This window comes from Phycodurus eques, chromosome 10 (genome assembly GCF_024500275.1).
Source record: "Phycodurus eques isolate BA_2022a chromosome 10, UOR_Pequ_1.1, whole genome shotgun sequence".
NCBI classification, from domain to species: Eukaryota; Metazoa; Chordata; class Actinopteri; order Syngnathiformes; family Syngnathidae; genus Phycodurus; species Phycodurus eques.
Genome location: NC_084534.1, coordinates 25,304,944 through 25,327,674, shown reverse-complemented (window position 1 = coordinate 25,327,674; position 22,731 = coordinate 25,304,944). Strand labels below are relative to the sequence as shown.

The following is a 22,731-nucleotide window of genomic DNA, read 5'->3' as shown; positions in this document are numbered from 1 at the left end:
TAGCCAAACTGCGGGTTGCTGAATTTGTTTTGCGGTAACCCATCCTATTTTTTTCCAATGAGAAATTTAGCACTCGAATCCATGTTTGGTGGAAATGAAGTAATAATTGGTTGTGTTGCTTCACACTGCAGCATACCCACCAGCTGCCTCCTCCCCCCTTCACCGTACATCAGTGAACTCATGTTCCTGCGTACCCACTCCCCACACGGGCAGAGGCATGAGCTCCACCTCCTCTCTCTCTTTCTCTCTCTCTCTCTCTCTCTCTCTGCCTCTCTCTGTCTCTCTCATCGATTGCGCCATCTGCATGGATGGAGAAGAAGGAGAAGTGGGAGGAGGAGGGTGGTGAATGCACCACATAGATGTGAACCACTCCTACTCCCTCTTTGATGGGCCAATGAGGGGAGAGTGCCGGGAAATACAGCAGAGGAAGGACAGCAGCGTCTTGTCAGTGTCATGGAAAAATGTTCTGAGTGTTTGCATAGCGTATCTTAAGAACAAAACAAACAAACAAAAAAACGGAAAAACTACAAAAAACATCTTTACAGGTGACGCTTGGACAATGTTTTTGAGTCACTGATTTTTGGGGGGCATCTCTCCTTTTTTTTTGGTGTCTTCTCATCTTTGATTCCAGGTAAGACGAGTCTCAGAGGCTTCTAGCCTCATTACAGCCACAATGAGACAGAATTAGGAAGTCATTATAGAAGATTACGCTCTAATCTGAACGAGTGGAACTTTTTCTGCATGGGATGGTGGCTGAGGGTGGGGGTAAATGGGGTGGGCGTGTGCTTCTGTAGCCTCATAGTGCTGCTGCAGTCAAATGTTACATAACGCAAACAAACGCGTGTGGGTGAGAGAAGGGTTGGAATAGGACACTTTGTTTCTATTTATTTATTTTTTCTTTTAAATCAATACGGCTTTATGAATGGAGAGTTCGGTTCACTCGAATGTCCAGCAGCAGATGTCAAATGTGCTGAGCAAGCGTCAGGGAAAGGACAGCCCGCGGCACACTCACTGCACCCCCAGTCCGAGTTCCCCCACCCACGCGCTGACCAGCCACACAATGCTTTGTGCTCCCTGTTTCAGATGGGTGAAAACAACACGAGGGGTTGCCTATACATTCCAACAATTTCTTCTTATTACAGTCTATATTATGAGCATCGGTGGAACGTTAGACCAAGTCCTAGTCCTGGCCCTAGATCTTAGACCTTCAGTAGTTCTAGTCTTGGCTCTTAGCCTTAGACATAGTACTTGTCCGGGTTTAATACTAGACCTAGTCTTGGCCATAGACCTCAGACTTAGTCCTGGTCCTAGAGCTTAGCCCTAGTCATAGTCTTGGCTCTAGATCTTAGCTAGTAGACCTAGTCCTGGCCCTCATTCTTAGACCTAGACCGGGGCCTACACCTTAGACATCCCCTAGCCCTATTCCTTAGATTTAATCCTAGCCCTGACCTTAGACCTAGTCCTGGCATCCCAACCTAGGCATAGTCCTTGAACCACATGCAGCTTCCCCAAGTCATTACGATGACTTTCAAGTCCAAGGTGTTTTCCTGATACTCAGAATGACACATGTGGCGCTGATGGAACTGGGCCACAGCATGCGGCATTCCCAACTCAACGTGTGTGTGTGTGTGTGTGTGTGTAAATGTGTGTGTGCTTAATGGGGACTTCCTTTTGGCGCCACGAAGAGTAATCAAGAGGACTGTAGAGCTGCAGCACATTATAAGCCACGAAACAATTTTCTTCATTCAATATCATAATCATCTACTTGCAAACAAAGAAATTTGCCTCATATGATCTGAGGCATGTATTATATTTACTATATATAATACTTCAACATGATGTATACAGTACATACTGTCAGGAAAGTGAAAGTAAAGTAGTAAATTGAAAAGTCTTAAAATATTTACAATTTATTTATATTTACTTACAATATTCATGATAATAGGGGGAAATTTATGTAAGATACTGTTATTTTATGATATTCATATACTGTCCAACAAATGAGCAAATCTCCACATCTTTCAACGACGAATTCAACATGAGAAGTTGGAAAATGAATGCAAATGTATTATTATTATTATTATTATTATTACATGTCTGATATTGATATTGGCCCTAGATTTAGCCCTGGTGCTGATATTCCTGGTCCTAAAATTAGACCTTGTCCTTGTTGTGGTCCTAATCATAAGACCTTAAATCTTAGCCCTTGAACTTGACCTTAGACCTATTTCTAGCCCGAGAATTTGTACTAGTCTTGACCCTGGATAAGAGTTTTTAGTCCGAGTTCTTGACCTTAGATCTAGTCTAAACCCTAGATTTTAGAGCCTACACATGGTCCTCGTTCTGCTCCTAAGCCTTATACCTAGTCCTGTTCCTACACCTTGCGCTTAGTATTGGGCCGGGCCTGAGTCAATAGACCTTAGAATGTGTCCTTGCCGCAGACCTTTGAACTAATCTTGGTCCAAGCACTTAGATATAATGTATTATCCTTTAGGACTTGTCCGGTCTGAGCCATTCTACCTATTCCTGGTCCTGGCCCTAGTCACCTAGCCAATGTACTTGTCCTGGTCCAAAACTAGTCCTGTCCCTAGTATTAGACCTTAGTACAGTAGAAGTTCTGGCCCAAACCCATAGATCTTGGACCTAGTACTCTCCCTAAACCTCATTTTGGCCCTGACCTAGTAACTAAGACCATAGGCTCTTTCCTGGTCCAAAAATAGTCCTGCGGCAACACTTTGGCCTTCGTACTATTCGTGGCCTTATGCCATAGACCTTAAAATTAGCCCTAGCCCTAGACGTGAGACCTCAAAGGCTAAACCTAGTCCTTATCTTGGTCCTGCCTTACACAGTAGTCCTTGTCCTAGACCTTGACTTTAGACCAAGTGTTTGTCCTGGCGCTAAACCTTATAAGCAGTTGTCCCTTTAGCTTCTGTGTGTGCGCATACAAGGACATTTATGAAATGAGATATGTACACTTCCTGATTGGAAAAATCATTGAATTCCTATTTCTGCCATTTTATGACTTGGCGTTGCTAATGGAAAATGTGCATGAGTGTGATGGTTGTATTGGTTTTTGTTTAAACGGACGTATGAGGAATTCACCAGGGAAATCTTAAGGGGAAGACATCCTGCAGATAATTACTTTTTTAGCCCATTACTCTGGCGAGTTTAATGTTTTGTCAACACAAGCATGTGGAGGTCTGAAATGGACAGGGAGACATTTGGTGTTATAGATCCTCAGTGGTGCTTCTAAATGAGAAATGCTACATTTTAGCACGATTGCCTTCAGTTCACATATTGAAAACGTCGCATTAATTCTTTATATGCATGGGCCAGAAATCATTAAAATGTATGACATTTTACAAAACTATCATTCAGCAATGATCCCTCTGGGTAGAGCGACTCCACTCTACTGGAATCATGCTTGTATCTGCTTGAGTATTGGGATACATGATAAGATTGGTCGTCTACAACCATGCATTTCTCTGTTTGTTTTCTGAACTAAAACAAAGGCAAATGCAGAAACTAAGACACTGACAATCAGTCTTGGCCAAAGACCTTACACCTAGTCTTCTTCCTGGCCCTGGACATTAATCCTAGTCATAGACCTATAAGACCTGATCTTAGATCTGGCATGGACCTTACATGTTAGCGATTAGAGAGTCCTGCTTTGGCCCAAGGCCTCAGACTTAGTGCTGGTAATAGAAGATAATACTAGGCCTGGCCCAAGACCATAGCCCTTAGACTTAGTCCTGGCATGAACCCAGACCTCATCCTGGCCCTAAACCTGAGGCTTTAGACCTAGTCTTGGTCCTGGTCTTCAGCATTAGTCCTAGCCCTGGCCTGGGACCGTAAGACCTAGACCTCACCCTATATTTCCCCCCATAACATAGACCTTACAGTATATCTTGACCACAGACCTAGAACTTGTTCCTTCCTAATTTAGACCTAGGCCTGGCCCAAAAATCATAGCCCTTAGGCCTCAGACATAGTGTTGGACCAAGTTATTGGACCTCAGACTTTGACCAAATCCAACCACTGGTCCTAAAACTTGAATATTAGAACTTAGCCCTAGACTTATTCTTTGTCATGGCCCTATACTTACTTGCCCTGGCTTAAGACATTAAAACATGGACCTAGTCCTAGTCTTAGTTCTAGGAGTTGGACCTCGTCCTGGTCCTAGAGGTCAGTCATTATTCATTAAATTTAGCCCTTGTAGTCGTTGTAGACATTAGTCCTAGTTCCAGTCCTGGACTTAGATCTTAAAGATAGTCCTGGCCCGAGACCTTAGACCTTACTCTTGGCCTTAGACCACAGACCATGGCCATACTCATCAGAGGTTAACCCTTAAATAGACTTAGTCCTCGTTGTCGTCCTGGTAAACCTTGGACCTATTCCTAGTCCTGGCCCTGGACTTTGGACCTTAGCCCTTATGTAAAATACAAAATATAGTGTAAATAACAAAACAAACCCTCAAACTTTTCACTTCAAAGAAATAATCACCTAAATTTAATAAAAGACAGAAGAGAGGAACAGAAAGTAAAGTATCGATCCCATTACATGGTATAAATATCAACATTGATATATGATGGTGTTAACAAATACTAACCATTCTTTGAAGTTCCTATAAAAGCTACCCAACAAAGTCTATTAAATGGCCTGTCGACTATTGTAGGGACAGTATGAAAGAGGGCAGGATGTTGTAGGTAGGAGGACTTTTTGGCCTCGGTGCCTCGCAGCCTCTTGCTGTGTTGCTCCCCTGCATTGCAGCACAGATGGTGCAGTCTTTTTTTACACATCTTGCAGCCTCACGAGCACGCACACGCGCGCGCACACACACACACACACACACACACACACCTTCTGTCCTCGGCATCTGGAGCTGTGATATCCTCACTTGTCCTACAGCCGTTGTCTATGTGGTGGTGCTGGAGATGGTGGGGAGGATGCTTGACTCCCAGATGCCTCCGCCATTATGTAGGAAAGGGTCAGCCACAGGCCAATACACCACAATGCATTGCACTTAAAATATTCATCCCTAATGTACCTTGTGTTTGTGTCAGTGTGGGTGTGTGCGTGTGTGTGTGCTGCAACTTCGTCATGCCCTTGCTCCCCCATCACCAAAATTGTTGTGTCATGAATCTATTATTTAACTGACAATGTCGAAGGGATATCATGCGGTGATTGGAAAGAGTGACTTCTTTCACAATGCCTGGAAAATCCATAGTGTTCTGTCTTTCCCCCGTCGCGGGGTCACGCCAGAACGAATCCCTTGTCCAGACACTGTCAAGTCTGCCTCCACCCTTCCACCACCCACCCACCCCCAACCGTGGTTCTTCATGCACTCATGGCCTACAACGAGCCGCCCTTTTTAGCCACGCCCCAAAACTCTGAGAAACCGAAATAGTGAAAAACAGTTTCATGATATCGCTCCATAATTGAGTACTACATAGTTCTCAGTCTTTCCACGTTTTCAGCAACTATCTTCAAACATGTATTATGTATTTAGAAACGAATCTCTGGTGTGAAGTTTTAACCCGCTCCAGTATTTGTGTTGAAAGCCAATGTTGTTATCCAACAAGTATTATTGTACAGCACACCAGAGCCTAGTTCCTTTCATACTGTCTATTAACGGGAAGAGAATTTTCGATGTATTGCTATGGTACCGTGAGAGACGCCATATGTGTCATTGTGATATGAATACGAGATTTTACCAATATTGATATGTAATATTGATGTGCTCACAATGCTAACGATATCACAATACAAGGATTAAAAGACATTGGAAGGGAGATACAGGAAGATAGCTACAGTGTGTAAGTGAAGAAGTACACAGGTAGCAAGCGTACAAAGGGGCATATTCTCCCATATTGTTAAGTCAGTAAATGTTGTTTTTAATGGTTTAGGGTTTAGGGTTAGGCCCTGCGACTGGCTCGTGACCAGTCCAGGGAGTATCCCCCCGCCCCCCCAAAAAAAAATTCATCTGTGATAGACTCCAACTCACCCATGATGCTAACAAAGCGCTATAGAAAATGGATGTAAGCAATCTCTGTATGGCAACGTCCTGTTTACATTTCTGCGTAGACCACTGACCAATCGGAAAAGAGAGTCACTGCACGTGCTCTGTTGACGCATTTTGGCACAATCGGGGAAACGGGGCAACTTTGCGAACCCATCAACTTAATGCGCTCGTCCGTTAGTCAGCAAGCTATGACAACATGTCATTTTGTGGTATTATTGATCCTCTATAAAAAAAATAAAAAATAAAAAGTGACACACTGCATTGTGTGTGAACAGCATCCCAATGAAGCCTGGTGTAAAAGTGAGGTAAAAGGGGAGTCGCAGAGCGATAGGTGTGTGAGTGAGGGGATGGTTGGTATTGGATGAGGCTGAGGAAGAGGAGGAGGGGGAGGAAGGGGTGGGGGTGTGATGCTGCAGTGGAGCGAAGTGCGAGAGGAGACTGCAGTCTCTGCTTTACGGAAGGAATTTGATGATGTCGGTGAACGAGTGAAGCCCAAAACTGGTGGGGACAAGAGTGAGGGGGGCGTACACCACCAGCAACACAACCACCATATTTAACTGGTGAGTTTGACTAACGCATGCATGTATCTTCATGTTTATAGCTGACAAACTATGTGTGCGCTGATGCGTTTTTCACTTGGCTTTTATTCAACCAGACAGCCCAAGTTATGGAAGTTAAAGCTAACCATCCATTATATAGCTGATAGGCCACCTCCTGTCTCTTCAATGCATCTGTTTTGCTATGACCATTTATTACAAGTGTCAATTGCAATGGGAAACTTTAATCATAACTGTCATACATTTAGGTTGCAGTCATAATGATTTGACACTGGGCAGGGAGACAATTGCTGCTCCCCAGATTGTTTGGCTTGCTCGCCGGGGGTTGCGGGTAATTGGCTAGCCGAAGCCTGACAGGCACTTTGAGGATTGCTTAGCAACCAAAAAGAAAGGCCGGCGGCCGGGAGCCGCCGCACGTGTGACGGACGATATCACATGTTCATCAATAACTGGCAAACTGGTTCGCAAACAGGAGTGTAACTGTCATCAAAACGAGCCGGACAATCACCGTTCTCCAGAGAGATTAGCGCAGAGGCTAACGGAGAAGCAGTTTTATCAGAACAGGAAACAACAAGCGCCTGAAGTATCTCAAGCTCGGCAGGATGCTAAGATCATGTGACATAGCCTTTAAAATTTAAATTCTGGGAAAAAATGACACATTTAAGGTTTTCAATCTGATAATTTTTTTAAATTAAAAATTACATTGATTTAGTATGAAACTTTTTCTGCTGGCCTTCTTCTTTTCATTTGTATTATAGACAGTATGTTTATATGTATTTCAATATTGTTATTGTTAGACATTTTTGTTGTTTAAATATTGTTTTTATTCACAGTGAAAGTGGCAGAAATATCTAGTTTGTACATTCTAGACCACGTCTAGTGGTATGTAAAATAATCACTGAATTACAAGTTCAAAATGTGTCTATTTAGACTTTAACGTTTTTTTTTTTTTTTTTTTTTTTTTTTTTTTAATCCAGTACTGTACATTTGTTGTTGCATGAACTGATGAAGACTGCTCGGATGAGAGGCGAACCGTCTTCTAAGACAACCAGAACAGTCCAGTTGTGATCTATTCAATGCCCTGAGAAGTATGCATATGATATATTGAATATATTGACATGACACTGACACAAGGGGCTAAAAAGGGGCAGGAATCTCTCATATGTATATATATATATATATATATATATATATATATATATATATATATATATATATATATATATATATATATACACATATGCACACACACATATATATAGTGACAAGCAGATAATTTCTAAAGGGGCTTTTCTTTGCAAATGTATCACTCATTCCCACTGTATTTCATATTGGTCACATACACACACACACACACACACACACACACACACACACACACACACACACACACACACCTGGTAAAATTGTAACCAAGACAACAGAGCTGCTAGCATGTCACCATAGGATGACTGAGAATCCCGATATATTCATTCAGCACGCTTGTTAGGAGTTTTAACGACGTTCAATGTCAAAATGCTTTACGACTCCAAATGTGCACCATTGCAACTTTTCTTTTTTTGAGCTGAGTCATCCAGACGTGGGATAACAACCAAATGCCGCTCTAAACCAATCAAACTGAAGTTCGGGGGAAAAAAAGAAAAAAAGAAAGATGAAACCATGAAACGCTTTGAATATCTGCTCTTTATTTCTGCCAAAGTGAATAGATTGGTCGTCTGCATCATCCGGTCGCTCTCATTTATTGATGCGTCAAAGATTAACAGAAAGAGTCAACAATACTATGAGCCATTGGCCTCAATTTTGTTGTGTACCAAGGTAACCACGTGGCTTGTTTTTGTATTCATTCAAAACACAAAGAAATATTTAAAACATGCATTTTGAACTTTGAGAGACCAGTCAAATTATGACAGACTTGTTCAAATGTTATTTTGCTAAATTCAGTGAGGCATAGCGCCAAGCAACATATCTTGCTTTGTCTTGAACAAATAGATTATTCCCACGAAAGGAATATTTTTGGTCCTGCGTGTGTCTTTGTTTTATGTTTCTGAGTTTAGTGAACCTAAAGTAATGTCGATTATTACCAGATTTATGCATATTTCGGGGTCCTGTGTCTTGATTTTATCTTCCTGAATTCTGTGAGGCATAGCAGCAAGCAGCATATCATGCATTGTCTTGACTGAAGTAGATTACTCCTACATTTGTCCAAATTTGGCTTTCTAGAGTTCAGTAGGCCAGAACAGTAAGCAGTACATTGTGCACTATATTAGTACATATTTTGCTTCAAGTGTCTTCATTTTTTATTCTCAAATCTTGGGTTAAGTGTCTACTTTTCTATTTTCATAAAGGTTAGTGAAGCGTAGCAGCAAGTGACGTGTCACGCACAGTCTTGACTAAAGGTAAATGAAATATTGATGCAATTTTGTGTTCAGTGAGGGACAGCAGAAAGAAGCATATCATGGACGGTCTTGACTAAAGTACGTTGTAAATTCCTGCCAGATTTTTGTACATTTTGTGTCCATTGTCTTCATTTTTCTTCACCTTCCGAAGTTCAGTGGCATTCTTGCGCCTCCCCCACTCTTATGCGTGTGCCAGCTGGGAAATTAACCCTGGGCACAGAAACTCTTCAAGGACACTGCCATGATTCAAGTGTTGCAATCTTCTCTTTACACGACAACCGTTTTATCCAACTTAGTCACAGCGCTTCCTAATCATGAAGAAAAGTCACAAATAAAAGTAAATAGCTGCCCTCTGTCCTTCCCTCCTCACCTGCCCAGGAGGATTCTTTAATTCTGTCTTGAGACGGCCTCATCCATCTCTTCTGGATCATTATGCTCAGAGAAGCTGTGACTTTTGTCCATTTATCACGAGAGCAGTAAGTCGTCATGTCGTCCGACGTAACGGATGAGTTTGTGTTTATCCCGATTGAGACCCGACACTACTGCGCAGCTCGAATATCTGTTTAATCCATCACTGACAATTTGCTGTACAAAAAGCTTCTTTATTGACCTTTAGCTTCACTCTTTCTGGGATAGTTTCTTTATACCTAGTGAAAAAACGTATTAAGTTTAAACAATATCAGGCCAAAGTTAAATCGGCAGTCGTTCCTGTTCACCCTTCTACCATTCCCAATGTATTCCTAAAGTTATGTAAACCTAATCCTAAACCGAACCATAATGCTTTATCACCTAATTTTAACCCCAATCCTTAACCCTAACGCCAACATTAAAGCCTTATCCAAACCCCCTAAATCTATCCATGACCCATAATCCTGAAGCTAACCCCTAACCTCACAACAAACCCTAACCGCCTATAATTGTAATCTCAACCCTTAATCCTAACCCAATGCCATAATTGTAACGCCAACACTTAACCCTAATCCACAGGTGTCAAACTCAAGGCCCGGGGGACAGATCCGGCCCACCAAATGATTTTATGTGGCCCGCGAAGGCAAATTATGTGTGTCAACTTCCAAGATTCTTGTTCAAATCTGTAACCAAGATTTCAAATTGTCAATTTTTGTAAATAACATTGAGATATAGCAAGCATTTTTGTCTTACCAAATATGAACAATAGTTGAAAAACCCACTACCCTTGATTTCTGATTCCAAAACTAGTTTATAAATTTCGGGTGTAATAATATGATGAGGTGATTCGGCTGTTAGGCTGTTACAGCCAAACAGGAAACAAACAAACAAAAAAATGAAGCAAGAATTGATGAAGGTGAGCCTATGGGTCACATCGGTAGACATTTCTAGTCACCTCTCTATTGTCTGAGCAGATAGGGGAGGAAAGATCACTCTTAACACATCCCACACCACAGGACAATCGCTCCGGATAATCTTTTAGAGACATCTGATAATCGAGGCTTTGCTGACTTTGTAACATTGTGTTCCACGAATAGTGTGTGTTTGCTGTGTTCACAACTGTGATGGGTTAAATTCCAATTTAAAAGTCCAAATTTCACATAAATGCATGTATACACAAACACAAAGATGATTCTCCTTCTATTGAGGACCCCCGACATAGACAATCCACTCATATTTGTGGCTTCATCCATTTTTCTCCCAGGGGCGCCGCGCCTCGTCTCCTCTGGCAATGAAGTTCAACCTTTTCAGGAAGCCGCAGCCGGTGGCCCCTGCCGAGCCCACCGGAGCTACCACCATCGCCAGTATGGCCCCCACCCCGGCCGCCATCTCCACGGTGGCCGAAAACTCTGGCAACAACACGGAGATCAGCAAGAACGACATGTTTGAGGAGATCAAGAGCAAGTTCTTGAATGAAATCGACAAAATCCCACGTGAGTGATGCCTCTGTTTTTTTGGGGAAAATTCTCATGTGACATGTGTTTGAATTTACATTTTCTTTGTCCGGCTAGTGCCCCCGTGGGCTTTGATCGCCATCGCAGTGGTGGCTGCTCTGCTGGTCCTCACCTGCTGCTTCTGCATCATCAAGAAGTGCTGCTGCAAGAAGAAGAAGAACAAGAAAGGCAAGAAGGGCAAGGACGGCTTCAACATGAAGAACATGGAGGGTGGTGAGGTACGACTCCTCCTGATCCCTTCCTAGATCTAAACTCAATCCCAAACCCACCCATTAACCTAACCCCAACCCTTGAACCAAAACACTACCTTAAAACCGAATCCCATCCCCAACCCTAACCTCAATCTTAAAACAGCTCTTACCCCCTAAATGTTTAACCCTCAACCCTCACCTCAATCTTAAACATAGCTCTTACCTCCTAAATGTTTCTCCAACCCTAACACTAAACCTAACCCGAACCTAACTCCCAACCCTCTAACTGAAACCCTAACCCTAAATCCTAACCACGGAACTGTATGAGGTATGTCAGATATGTTCCAGGACTGGTGTCACAAAAGGTACATATCAAACCCAAACTAAAAAAATATACGTTTTCCCCTCCAATGTCGACCAGACAATCAACCCACACGTCTACAATGAGATTCAGTGTTTGTTTTGTTCAGTATACGAGAAGAGGCGAGGGTTGTGGAGGACATGTCGCGGCTACTTCACCATGACAACACTCCGGCTTACAATTCCCTCAGCATTTGACAGTTCCTGGATAAAAACAACGCCGTACTGGAGAAACCACCCTACTCACCTGATCTGGCTCTTTGTGATTTTTTTTTCTCTCTTTCCCAAGGTCAAGGGGGTCATCAAGGAAACCAGTTTTGAAGACATGGATGATATCCAGATAGCTGTGATGACAGAGTTGCAGATGTTCCTGGAAGAATCCATGAAGTAGGGCATAAAGGCTTAGTGTAGAAGGCTGGGAAAGTGCATTAGATTACAGGAGGATTACCTCAAAGGAGAAAACTTGTAGTATCTTTTGTGACTCCAGTCCTGGAACCTTTCTGATACACCTCATAAACAACCCCAGCCTCAACTTTAAAATCTAATTCTAAAACTAATGCTAACCCAGAACCCCAAACTTAAAATTGAACTCTAAAACTCTTACCCTAACCCCATAACCCTAACCACAACCTAACCCAATGTATTTGATGTATTAGTCATGCAATTCTTCATGTTCTTGTATTTGTTAACCGCATTTTTGCTTCTCCAGCAGTAGCCTGGAGGACCACAGCTCTTTTCCTTCCTTTTAGTCGATGTTGTGCTTGTTCAAAAATACTTCACAGCAGTGAAAAATGACATGCTTTGACACTGGGCAGGGAGACAATCGCTGTTATCAAGTGGGCGCCAGCACGACAAGTGACTCTTGATAAATTAAGAGGATACATGTTGATTCATCCGCGCCCTAATCGACTGACCCCCACATAGACTGATCGTGGCTCTTTAATTAAAGGAATTAATTAGCATCAGTGAAGGTCCTACACGAGGGTGTCATTTTTCACTGTAACAGCGCCATCAACCACTCTCTCTTATTGTCTTGTGGGTTGAATCTCTTCCTCTCTCTGCTTTCCTTCCTGTTTTTTTTTTTTTTTTTTATGTGTCTGCTTTGTGTTTCTTGACCATGGTGGATCGCCGTTCTACGGTAGGTGGAGTGGCTGTTGTGGGGGGTGGTGGGTTCTCTGGAATGGCTTATTTTCTGTTTGACTCCCCTTATTAATACCTGGGAAAACCACCATGTGCTCCGGAGAAGGAGTCTAACCGTCTAACGCACTGATACGGATCACAGAGCGACTGTCTAACACTATTAATCAATGCATGTGCGACAGGGCATGTTTTGGTGGGTTTATAGGAAATGATGAAGATGACTGCATGAAACTCAGCCACTTGTTATAACCTAAAGGACCACTTTGAAAGGCCAAATAAGAGTCATAAAGTTTCAGGCTTGAATTAAACAGTAATTGTAGCACAGTCTGCCCTGTGATTGACTGGTGACTTGTCCAGGGTGTACCCCTCCTCTCACCCAAAGTCAGCTGGTATAGGCTCCAGCTCACCCACGACCTGAATGAGGACGAATGTTATAGAAAATTGTTGAATAGATTTAGCACAGCCATTCTGAAAGGTTGTTCTTTTGAATTCAGTAGTGGTGATCTGAATGGAAGCATTTCCATTGTGGTACCACACCAAAGTAGAGGAGACATAAACAACCATTTCGCTGATCTGTTGCCCCTTTTCCACTACATGATGCCTACTTACTACAACTTACTCTTGACTCTTGTAAGGAACTACAATATTTTTTAGTACTTGGACAGCAGAGTTCCAAGAGTGCCTAGCTGATACCACATGGCTAATCACTACCATTCGCTCATTGGTTGAGCAGATTCCTATTTTGAGAATACACTGCTCAAAACTAGCAAAAACAGTCACTTTTACTAACATTAGCGACAGCATTGTATCGGCCTGCATCATACTGTACTCCTCACGTTCCACTTGGCTTCCTTTTTCTGGCTATCCTCAGTCTGAGATAAAATTGTTCTACTTGCCGTGAACAACAAAAGTAAATACATGGGAACCTCAATCTCCTACGCAGTCTCCACTTGGCTGCAGTGGTCTGTTTTCTTGTTGCCCACAGTCTCCTCTCAGGAAAAAAAAAAAAGTCTCTGTACCGTGGCATGATTGCAAATACAGTAGACTGTCATATTCCTCCACAGTCTCTACTTGACTGCAACAATCTGGTTTCTTTTTGCCCTCAGTCTCTTTTCAGGCTTACATTTTGTCTTCATAACATCATAAGTAAATATAGGAGACAGTCATTCTAATCAAGTCTCCACTTGGCTGCAGCAATGTGGTTTCCTCGCTGCCCTCAGTCAACTTGCCGTGGCCAACAGAAATAAATTCGTTCTCCTCCTTAGGTTTTGTTTGTTAGTACATTTTGTGATAGAGTTCAATGCGGTCTGGTTTTCACAGTCACTATTTTCAAGTCTAAAATAAACTGGCCTTTAACTGAGTAGAGCAATGCCGGTACTGTGGAATGGAAAAGTGGCATAAGGGTAAAAAGTCAGCTCTCAAGCTAACCAGACAAAACATCCCCTTGCATTGAATAGGAACGATTTTAACCACTTGCAACTTAGGCCTCTTGAACATCAGGAGAGTGATGGAATGCTGATGGAACGCGCATGCGATGTCTCCACTGATTGGCTGCCCCTGTCCTGCACTAGCATGTCAGAAGAGCTCAAATAAGAGGATAGAGTTTAAAAAAAAAAAAAGAAAAAAAATCAGTGTTGATATTCTTGGGTTTATTTATGCGCAGGTAAGCAGTGCACTCAAAGGGGCTCCATGGCATGCTAGAGATTTACTGGGGGCCCCAGTGCATTGAACGTCATAGTTTCTTGACATTTGATATCATCGTGTTATCACTTCATCATCACAGAAACCACAGGATGAAGACGACGATGAGGGAGAGACCGGGCTCACGGAAGAGGAGAAGGAGGAAGAGGAGAAGGAACAAGAGAAGCTGGGCAAGCTGCAATATTCCATCGACTATGACTTTGAGAACACAAAGGTCTGTGGTTCCCTATTAAGTGTCTAAAGCTAGTTATACAGGAGGTCCTCAGTTTATGACGGTCCCGAAGTATAGCATTTCAAAGTTACAAACCGGGTAAACCAATGTCAAAACAAGAATTGTACTAATTTTGAAGGCCATTGTGGTGAATAATTTTCTTCAGTTTTTCAGGGCTTTACATATGTCAGGTTGCAATTTTCTCTGCTGCCAACCAGTGATCACTTGAGTGGGGACGACATGTCCGGTGGAAGAAAGACGACATAATGTTGTTTTGTTTGGAGTTGTTGTTGTACCCTTTGTGACAGTGAAGAGTTTAATACTTCTCCAGTCAGGCGAGACACACGTTGACTGATTGCGATAGTTTGTCGGTGTCTGCAAAAAGTAACCCTGACATAAATCAAGCTGCGGTTGCGTCTCATTTCCATGCACAGCTCACAGTCGGGATCCTTCAAGCGGCAGAACTCATGTCCATGGATTCGGGCGGGACTTCTGATCCATATGTTCGAGTTCTGCTCTTCCCCGACAAGAAGAAGAAGTTTGACACCAAAGTCCACAAGAAAACGCTCAACCCCGTCTTTAATGAGACCTTTGTCTTCAAGGTAAGGCTGTAAAAGCCAAAGTATGTGAGAGCACCAAAGTCTATTAGGAACGTGTTATGCCAGGTTTGTGAGGCTGCTTTTCTCAGTTAATAAGGTCTGTAGGGACTTGACAAATGTCTCCGGGTCAGATTGAAAGTTCTGCCTGTCTGCCCATTTGCTGCTGCTGTAGAGCCAATCTTACTGAACAGTACAGTGTTCCTATTGTGAGACGAAGATGTCTTCATTTTCACCATTTACTGTCTCGAGATACGCTTCAGCTTGTCCATTTCAGTGTTTCACAGGAGCCTGGGGATGGGCATCCGGAGGAATTCTGTTAATTGATCAATTGTACGTCCAAACTTGCATTTTCTATAGCTGTTGTCCGCCTCAAGGATGAGGGTAAGATGGAGCCCGCTCCAGCTGACTTTGGGCGAGAGGTGGTGTACACTCTGGACTGGTCGCCAGTCAATCACTGGGCACAATGAGACAAACAAGCATTCACAATCACATTTTACCCATGAGACAATTTAGAGCCTTCAAGCATGGGAAGTACGTGAAAACTCCACACAGGAAGGCTGGTGCCGAGATTCGCACCCCGAATCTCAGAATAATAGTTCACCCTGTTACACTCAATTCTACAGTTTTTTGTTTAATTTTCCAACTTGAGGTGTAAGTATTTTTTTAGTTCTAACTTTGGGGAGCCTGGTGGAATGGTTCTGTGGTTTTCAATGGTTCTGAGGTTTTCAATTTGAATCTTGGCTCAGGCTGTCCTGTGTTGGTTTTCTACAGGTACTCTGGCTTCCTCCTACATTCCAAAAACATGCATGTTAGGTTAACTGAAGACTCTAAATCAGGGGTGTCAAACTCTTTTTCGTCTCGGGGCGCACTGAAGTTATGATTTCCCTCAGAGGGCCATTAGAACAGTGAAATCCTATAAATGTTTAATCACCAAAACATATTATTACCATTACACAACAAATTGAGGGATAACTCGGTTTGAAATCAGAAGACAAGGATAATAGTTTGTTCAAGTATTGTTTAAATTACTGTAGAAGACGGGTTTGGTAACAGAAAAATGCAATATCTCAACATTATTGTTCATTATTATGACAATTTGGAATATCGGTACAGATTTTAGCACGGGCCACATAAAATGATGTGGCGGGCCGCATCTGGCCCCCGGGCCTTGAGTTTGACACATTTGCTCTAAATTGTTCATAAATGCAAATGTCAGCATACATGGTTGTTTGTCTACACCCCAGCCCAGGATGTACAGTGCCTCTTGCCCAAAGTAGGCTGGGATAGGTCCCAGCTCACCTGCGACCCTAATGACCACAAGCACTTTAGAAAATGGATGGATGGATGCTTCAAGACACGCATTTTGGATGCTAACGAGTCACTCAAAATACTTTGTTAAAGTAGTAGTAGTAAGTACAGTTTTAATGTGTTCCGCCTCTGAAGTGAATTCCAACCATCAGGTGCAGAATGCATAAAATAGTGTGCAAACTTCTGCAACATTAAGCAAATACAATTCTTGGGAATGTACATGATAAGTACTCTGGCTTCTAATGATGTAGCCAAATAAACATTGGGAAGTAGGCCTAAGAGTGAACTAGCTGTCAAAAATGTGTATGCGTGGTTATAACAATTCATATTCGTATAAAGTTGTTCAGTTTCAGCTTAAATCTTTTGATCAGGCCTTCTACATGACATCCAAAAGAAAGCTGATCATCAATTAAAACACCCAGGTGTATGTTCTACCGGTGTTTGCATGGCTTCCTCCCACTTTCCAAAAACATACTTGCTAGGTTAATTGATAACTCTGAATTGTCCACAGGTGTCAATGTGAATGTGAATGCTTGTTTGTGTATACGTGCCGTGCGATTTGCTGGCAGCTAGTCAAATTCCCCGAATTTAAACACTGAATACATTGATCTTGCCTGTTTTTAGAGGCTTTATTCATTACTTGTATTATCTCTGCAATGGTTCCTTAAATGCGGATTTCTTTATCATCATCTTTATTTGCCAAGTATGTCCAAAAAACACGTATGTCCAAAACACACGGAGACAAATTCCTTGTGTGTTTTGGACATACTTGGCAAATAAAGATGATTCTGATTCTGATTCAGATTTTGTTCACAACGGCAGGTGCCCTACGAAGAGCTCGGTGGCAAAACTTTGGTGATGTCCGTTTTCGACTACGATCGCTTCTCCAAGCACGACGTCATCGGCGAGGTGAAGCTGCCCATGAACACCATCGACCTCGGGCGTCCCATCGAGGAGTGGCGGGACCTGGAGAGCGCCGATCAAGAGGAGGTGTCCACGCAAACAGAAATTATGTCATTGTTTTGTAACTGATTTCAAGTTCAATTTACAATGAGGTCTATTGGGCATTTTTGTCCCACATCTTAATACAATCCCCAGGTGTTTTATTAAAAAGTCATTTATAACTTAAACTACAGAAAGGATAACATCCACTTGTAAGAGTTTGAATTTCTCAGTCCAGGTTTCGTTACCATCACAATAGGGGGCTGAGCTAGAGTTTTGAAACAAGGTGAACAGTTTCTTGTTCTCAAATAGCCCAGATTCTGAAGAGAAAAGTGATCTACTATATAGACAAACATATTCACTCGTGTGGGCAGCACTTCATCACCAAGCCGCCAAATTACACATTATTAACTAGATAAGTGGATCTGTCCATGTGGTGCATGCATAGGGAACATTGCTAAACACAACTTTTCTGGACATCCGTGTATGTGCCAGTTATCAGACACAGTACACTGAATGCTAACCTATGCTAACACAGTAGCTCAGCTTACCTTTTGCCTTCGACACGATCGTGCTTCCTAAACTCAGTATGGGAGCAGTCCTGTATTATGTAAATTACTCCCACCGTTATGGCACTATGCAGTGAAATTCATAAAGGCTCGCTCACAGACAAATTTGCAGAAATGGGCTAACTAAAGATGTAATATATATATATATATATATATATATATATATATATATATATATATTTATTTATTACAAAAATAAAAACTGAAATATCACACCGCCATAAGTATTTAGACCCTTTGCTGTGACACTCATATATTTAACTCGGGTGCTATCCATTTCTTCTGATCATCCTTAAGATGGTTCTACACCTTCATTGGAGTCCAGCTGTGTTTGATTATACTGATTGGACTTGATTAGGAAAGCCACACCCCTGTCTATGTAAGACCTTACAGCTCACAGTGCATGTCAGACCAAATGAGAATCATGAGGTCAAAGGAACTGCCTGAAGAGCTCAGAGACAGAATTGTGGCAACGAGCAGATCTGGCCAAGGTTACAAAAAAAAAAATCTGCTGCACTTAAGGTTCCTAAGAGCACAGTGGCCTCCATAATCCTGAAATGGAAGACGTTTGGGACGAGCACAACCCTTCCTAGAGCTGGCCGTCTGGCCAAACTGAGCAATTGGGGGAGAAGAGCCTTGGTGAGAGAGGTAAAGAAGAACCCAAACATCACTGTGGCTGAGCTCCAGAGATGCAGTCGGGAGATGGGAGAAAGTTCTAGAAAGTCAACCATCTCTGCAGCCCTCCACCAGTCGGGGGTTTATGGCAGAGTGGCCCGACAGAAGCCTCTCCTCAGTGCAAGACACATGCAAGCCTGCATGGAGTTTGCTGAAAAAAACACCTGAAGATTCTGTGGTCTGATGAGACCAAGACAGAAATTGTTGGCCTAAATTCTAAGTAGCATGTGTGGAGAAAACCAGGCACCGCTCATCACCTGTACAATACGGTTCCAACAGCGAAGCATGGTGGTGGCAGCATCATGCTGTGGGGGTGTTTTTCAGCTGCAGGGAGAGGGAAACTGGTTGCAGTCGAAGAAAAGATGAATGCGGCCAAGTACAGGGATATCCTGGACGACTTCAGAGTGCTCAGAACCTCAAACTGGGCCGAAGGTTCACCTTCAAAAAAGACAATGACCCTAAGCACACAGCTAAAATAGCGAAGGCGTGGCTTCAGAACAACTCCATGACTGTTGTTGAATTGCCCAGCCAGATCCCTGACTTAAACCCAATTGACCATCTCTGGAAATACCTGAAAATGGCTGCCCACTAACGTCCACCATCCAACCTGACAGAACTGGAGAGGATCTGCAAGGAGGAATGACAGATGATCCCCAAATCCAGGTGTGAAAAACAAAACGACTCATGGCTGTATTAGCTCAAAAGCGTGCTTCTACTAAATACTGAGCAAAGGCTCTGAATACTTATGGCTGTGTGATATTTCAGTTTTTCTTTTTTAATAAATCTGCAGAAATTTCAACAATTCTGTTTTGTGTGTGTGTTTTATTTAACACTGTGAAACCCAATTATTTCTATAAAGACAATGTCTTCTTTAAATAATTTTTACACTGAGGCACTACCACACTGGATGAGAGATTTTAAAATTGTTAGTTGACCTGTTGAGGGAGAAGCAGCACAGCTGGTCCTGGCACTGACTGAAGACATGATTTCTAACATTGGTTCATTATTCTGAATTAAAGTTTAAAATTCATACCTGACAACTCTGGCATCTGTGCTGTTTCAGCCTGAGAAACTGGGGGACATCTGCATCTCCCTGCGTTACGTCCCCACTGCCGGGAAACTCACTGTCTGCATACTGGAGGCCAAGAACCTGAAAAAGATGGATGCCTGTGGATTATCCGGTAGGGAGACGATTTATCACAAACACCAATGCAGTGGCTCCTCGATGTACCAAAGAGTTCATGTCCCTAAAGTGGCAACATAATCCAAATTTGTATGCAAGTGGGAATGTACTCTAGTCTAGTAAATATTTGTATGGAAAAGCACTTTGGGTTTTAACACTCATTCTGAAATTAAGGTTGCAAGACAATTTTAGGGTTTTGACTTAGGGTTTCAAACCAGGATTAGGTCTTCAAAAAAGTTTAGGATTTCTTATTAGGGTTCGTGTTAGGGTTTCAAGCCTGGCTTAGTTTTAAAATTAGGGTTGCAAGGCAGGGTTAGAGCTTCAAATCAAGGTTAGTGTTTTATATTAAGGTACATACTAGGGTTTCAAGCCTGTGTTATGCTTTCAAACAAAGGTTGGGGTTTCAAACAAAAATTTCAAGGCAGGCTTCGGGTTTCAAATTAGGGTTTCAAGCCTGGGTGAGGGCTCCAAATCAAGGTTAGTGTTTCATATTAAGGTACATACTAGGGTTTCAAGCCTGTGTTATGCTTTCAAACAAAGGTTGGGGTTTCAAATTGGGGTTTCAAACAAAGATTTCAAGCCAGGCTTCGGGTTTCAAATTAGGGTTTCAAGCCTGGGTGAGGGCTTCAAACATAGGTTTACGTTTCAAATTATGGTTAGGAATTCAAATGAGGGTTTTAAGACAGGGCTTGGGCTTCAAACAAGGGTTAGGGTTTCAAAATATGGTTTTAAACCTGAGTTAGGGTTTCAAACAAGGGTTAGGGTTTCTGAGGCCAAAACAATAGAATATAAAGCAGTAAGTACGGCGTACCTGAGCATGCCTTCTTTTGCCGAGTGAGCGTTTATTCTGATGTCGCTGTGCAAACTACTTTACTGTTCGTTCTTGAACTTGACACGCAGTATATCGTGACCATTGTAAACTGAGGATCTTCTATTATGAAAGTGAATGACTGGACAGCATCTTTGTTAGAAACATGGTTAGATTATTCAACAGGGAGGAGGTTTTTGGTGGAGCCGTTTTTCATGGCAAATGAAAAAAAATGACAGGCCTTGTTTCAAACTAGGAACCTTTCGTGTGTGTGTGTGTGTGTGTGTGTGTATGTGTGTGTGTGTATGGTGAATGTGATAACCGCTACACGATGGAAACTGCTGTGTTTCTTCAACCTTTTAACAGGCCCGGAAAACAAATACAACACTGCTGACAAGCAAGCAAGAGACGAACAAATAAGTTGTTTCCACCCAGTCTCGAGCTGGTGACCTTTTGCATGTTAGGCGAATGTGATGACCTCTACACTGAGGAAACTGCTGCTGACAGGACCGGCAAAACGTCTGGTTAGCTGGCATTTACCAGAATGCGTTCAGGAACAGTGAGGCCTGCTCCCCATTCGGTCAAGGAGCTGGAAAGCAATCCTCGTTAGTGTATTGGACAGTAGTCGTCTTTAGTCTGCGCGCATTCATGATTACCGCCTGAAATGCAGACTTGATTGGCTAAGGTCACATGTGATGGCTTGACTCATACTGGCACTGTATCGAACAAAAATGAACTGCCGTTCAAAAACCGTTCACAGATGTCAGAATGAGTGCATGCTCAAGAATGTTCCTCAGGCAGAAATACACTACAATCAGTTCATGTTAGCCCAAAATACGAACAAGTTCATAAAATTTAATTTTGTTAACTCATTTAGGTACAATACTGATGATTGCTAACTTGTTCTTTCGCAGACCCATATGTGAAGATCCAGCTGCTGCAGGGGGGTAAGCGTCTGAAGAAGAAGAAGACAACGGTGAAAAAGAACACCCTTAACCCATACTACAATGAATCATTCAGCTTTGAAATCCCACTGGAACAGATGCAGGTACAGTCGATGTCAAACTCGATCCTTCAATTGCAGGATACTAGTACACATAGAGTGCTCGTGACCCAAAGGACAAGTACAAGTAGTACAGGGTGGCTGTGGCTCATTTGGTGGAGCAGGTCGTCCACTGACCAAAAGGTTGGCAGTTTGAATTCCACCTCTGACTGTCCACTCTCAAAGTGTTGATGGGTCCCGGTTGGCTTTGTAAATGAGAAACTGTCCTCAATTTCCTTACCTGGTTAAACAAAGGAACGTAATTACCAATTTCAACAAGGTTCCTTTACAGGAGGGACTAGTGACTGGCATGTCTGCCTCACGGTGTTGAAGTTACAGGTTCAAATCTCAGCTACCTGTTTATCTATTTTGAAATGCGCAAGATAAATATTAGATAGTTAATGATGAGAAATGTCTCATTTTGTATTGTATTTCTGGTCTGTGGTGCAAAAATATTTTCCCATAGACTCTGATAATTTATTGCTAATTATTTTGGGACTTCCCAAGCTACAGCTCACGGACACCCAGGGATTCGGGTACCCTAGTTTGAGAACCACTGGTGTCGGTGTCTGGTGAGTGTTTTAATGACACGTCACATTCATATTAATTGCAGAAAATCCTCGTGGCCGTTACGGTATTCGACTACGACAAGATCGGCAAGAACGACGCAATCGGCAAGATCTTTGTGGGCAGCAAGGCCACCGGGCTAGGTCTTAAGCACTGGTCCGACATGCTGGCCAACCCACGCCGCCCCATTGCCCAGTGGCACCCTTTGCAACCGGAGGAGGACATCGACGGTCAGCTTGCCTCCTTGGCAGCCAAGAAGTAACCTGGAAAGCCAACTAACCATTGAAGCCCTTCGTTCAATTACTGAAACCTTGCATGACCTAACCCAACTTGTCAGGAAAGCTGCTCAGCAAAAGACTCAGTAGAATAGATTCAGTTTGGGTTTCAAGGCATCCCATCTCGCATATTAGTGTCTGCTTACCGAGTGACCTGACTTGATTTTCTTTCAAGATTCTTCTAGACTGAAGTCTGAGCTGAATTAAAGCTTGGTTTTAGTTAGTAGAGCATGCTTTGCCCACATGTCAACGGCTTTGCACAT

General features: G+C 42.6%; 2 protein-coding genes across 9 annotated transcripts in view; one reads left to right on the top strand and one right to left on the bottom strand.

Annotated features, from left to right (window-relative positions):
- Positions 1 to 402: 402 nt before the first annotated feature.
- LOC133408297 (synaptotagmin-2) lies at positions 403 to 22,691 on the top strand. 6 transcript variants are annotated; one of them, XM_061686989.1, is made up of 10 exons: positions 403 to 631; positions 7,591 to 7,667; positions 10,648 to 10,876; positions 10,955 to 11,115; positions 14,372 to 14,503; positions 14,935 to 15,102; positions 17,230 to 17,397; positions 19,657 to 19,774; positions 21,499 to 21,632; positions 22,240 to 22,691. In XM_061686989.1, the coding sequence occupies exons 3-10, from the start codon at positions 10,675 to 10,677 to the stop codon at positions 22,453 to 22,455; spliced, it is 1,299 nt and encodes a 432-aa protein (XP_061542973.1). In that variant the 5' UTR covers positions 403 to 631; positions 7,591 to 7,667; positions 10,648 to 10,674; the 3' UTR covers positions 22,456 to 22,691. The 6 variants fall into 6 exon arrangements, with proteins under 6 accessions (XP_061542973.1, XP_061542974.1, XP_061542977.1 ...); XM_061686990.1 differs by having other exon boundaries at positions 7,557 to 7,667; XM_061686991.1 differs by lacking the exon at positions 403 to 631 and adding an exon at positions 6,460 to 6,582.
- LOC133408298 (protein phosphatase 1 regulatory subunit 12B-like) overlaps positions 14,178 to 22,731 on the bottom strand; it is a 23,165-nt gene continuing 14,611 nt past the window's right edge. For 2 of the 3 annotated variants that reach the window (XM_061686994.1, XM_061686996.1), the window contains exons 8-9: positions 19,627 to 19,743; positions 14,178 to 17,373 (exon numbers count right to left, since the gene is read on the bottom strand). The gene's annotated coding sequence lies outside the window, so the exon portion shown is untranslated. Of the gene's footprint in view, positions 17,374 to 18,850; positions 19,032 to 19,164; positions 19,221 to 19,626; positions 19,744 to 22,731 lie in introns of all 3 variants that reach the window. The other variant, XM_061686995.1, reaches the window with a different exon arrangement.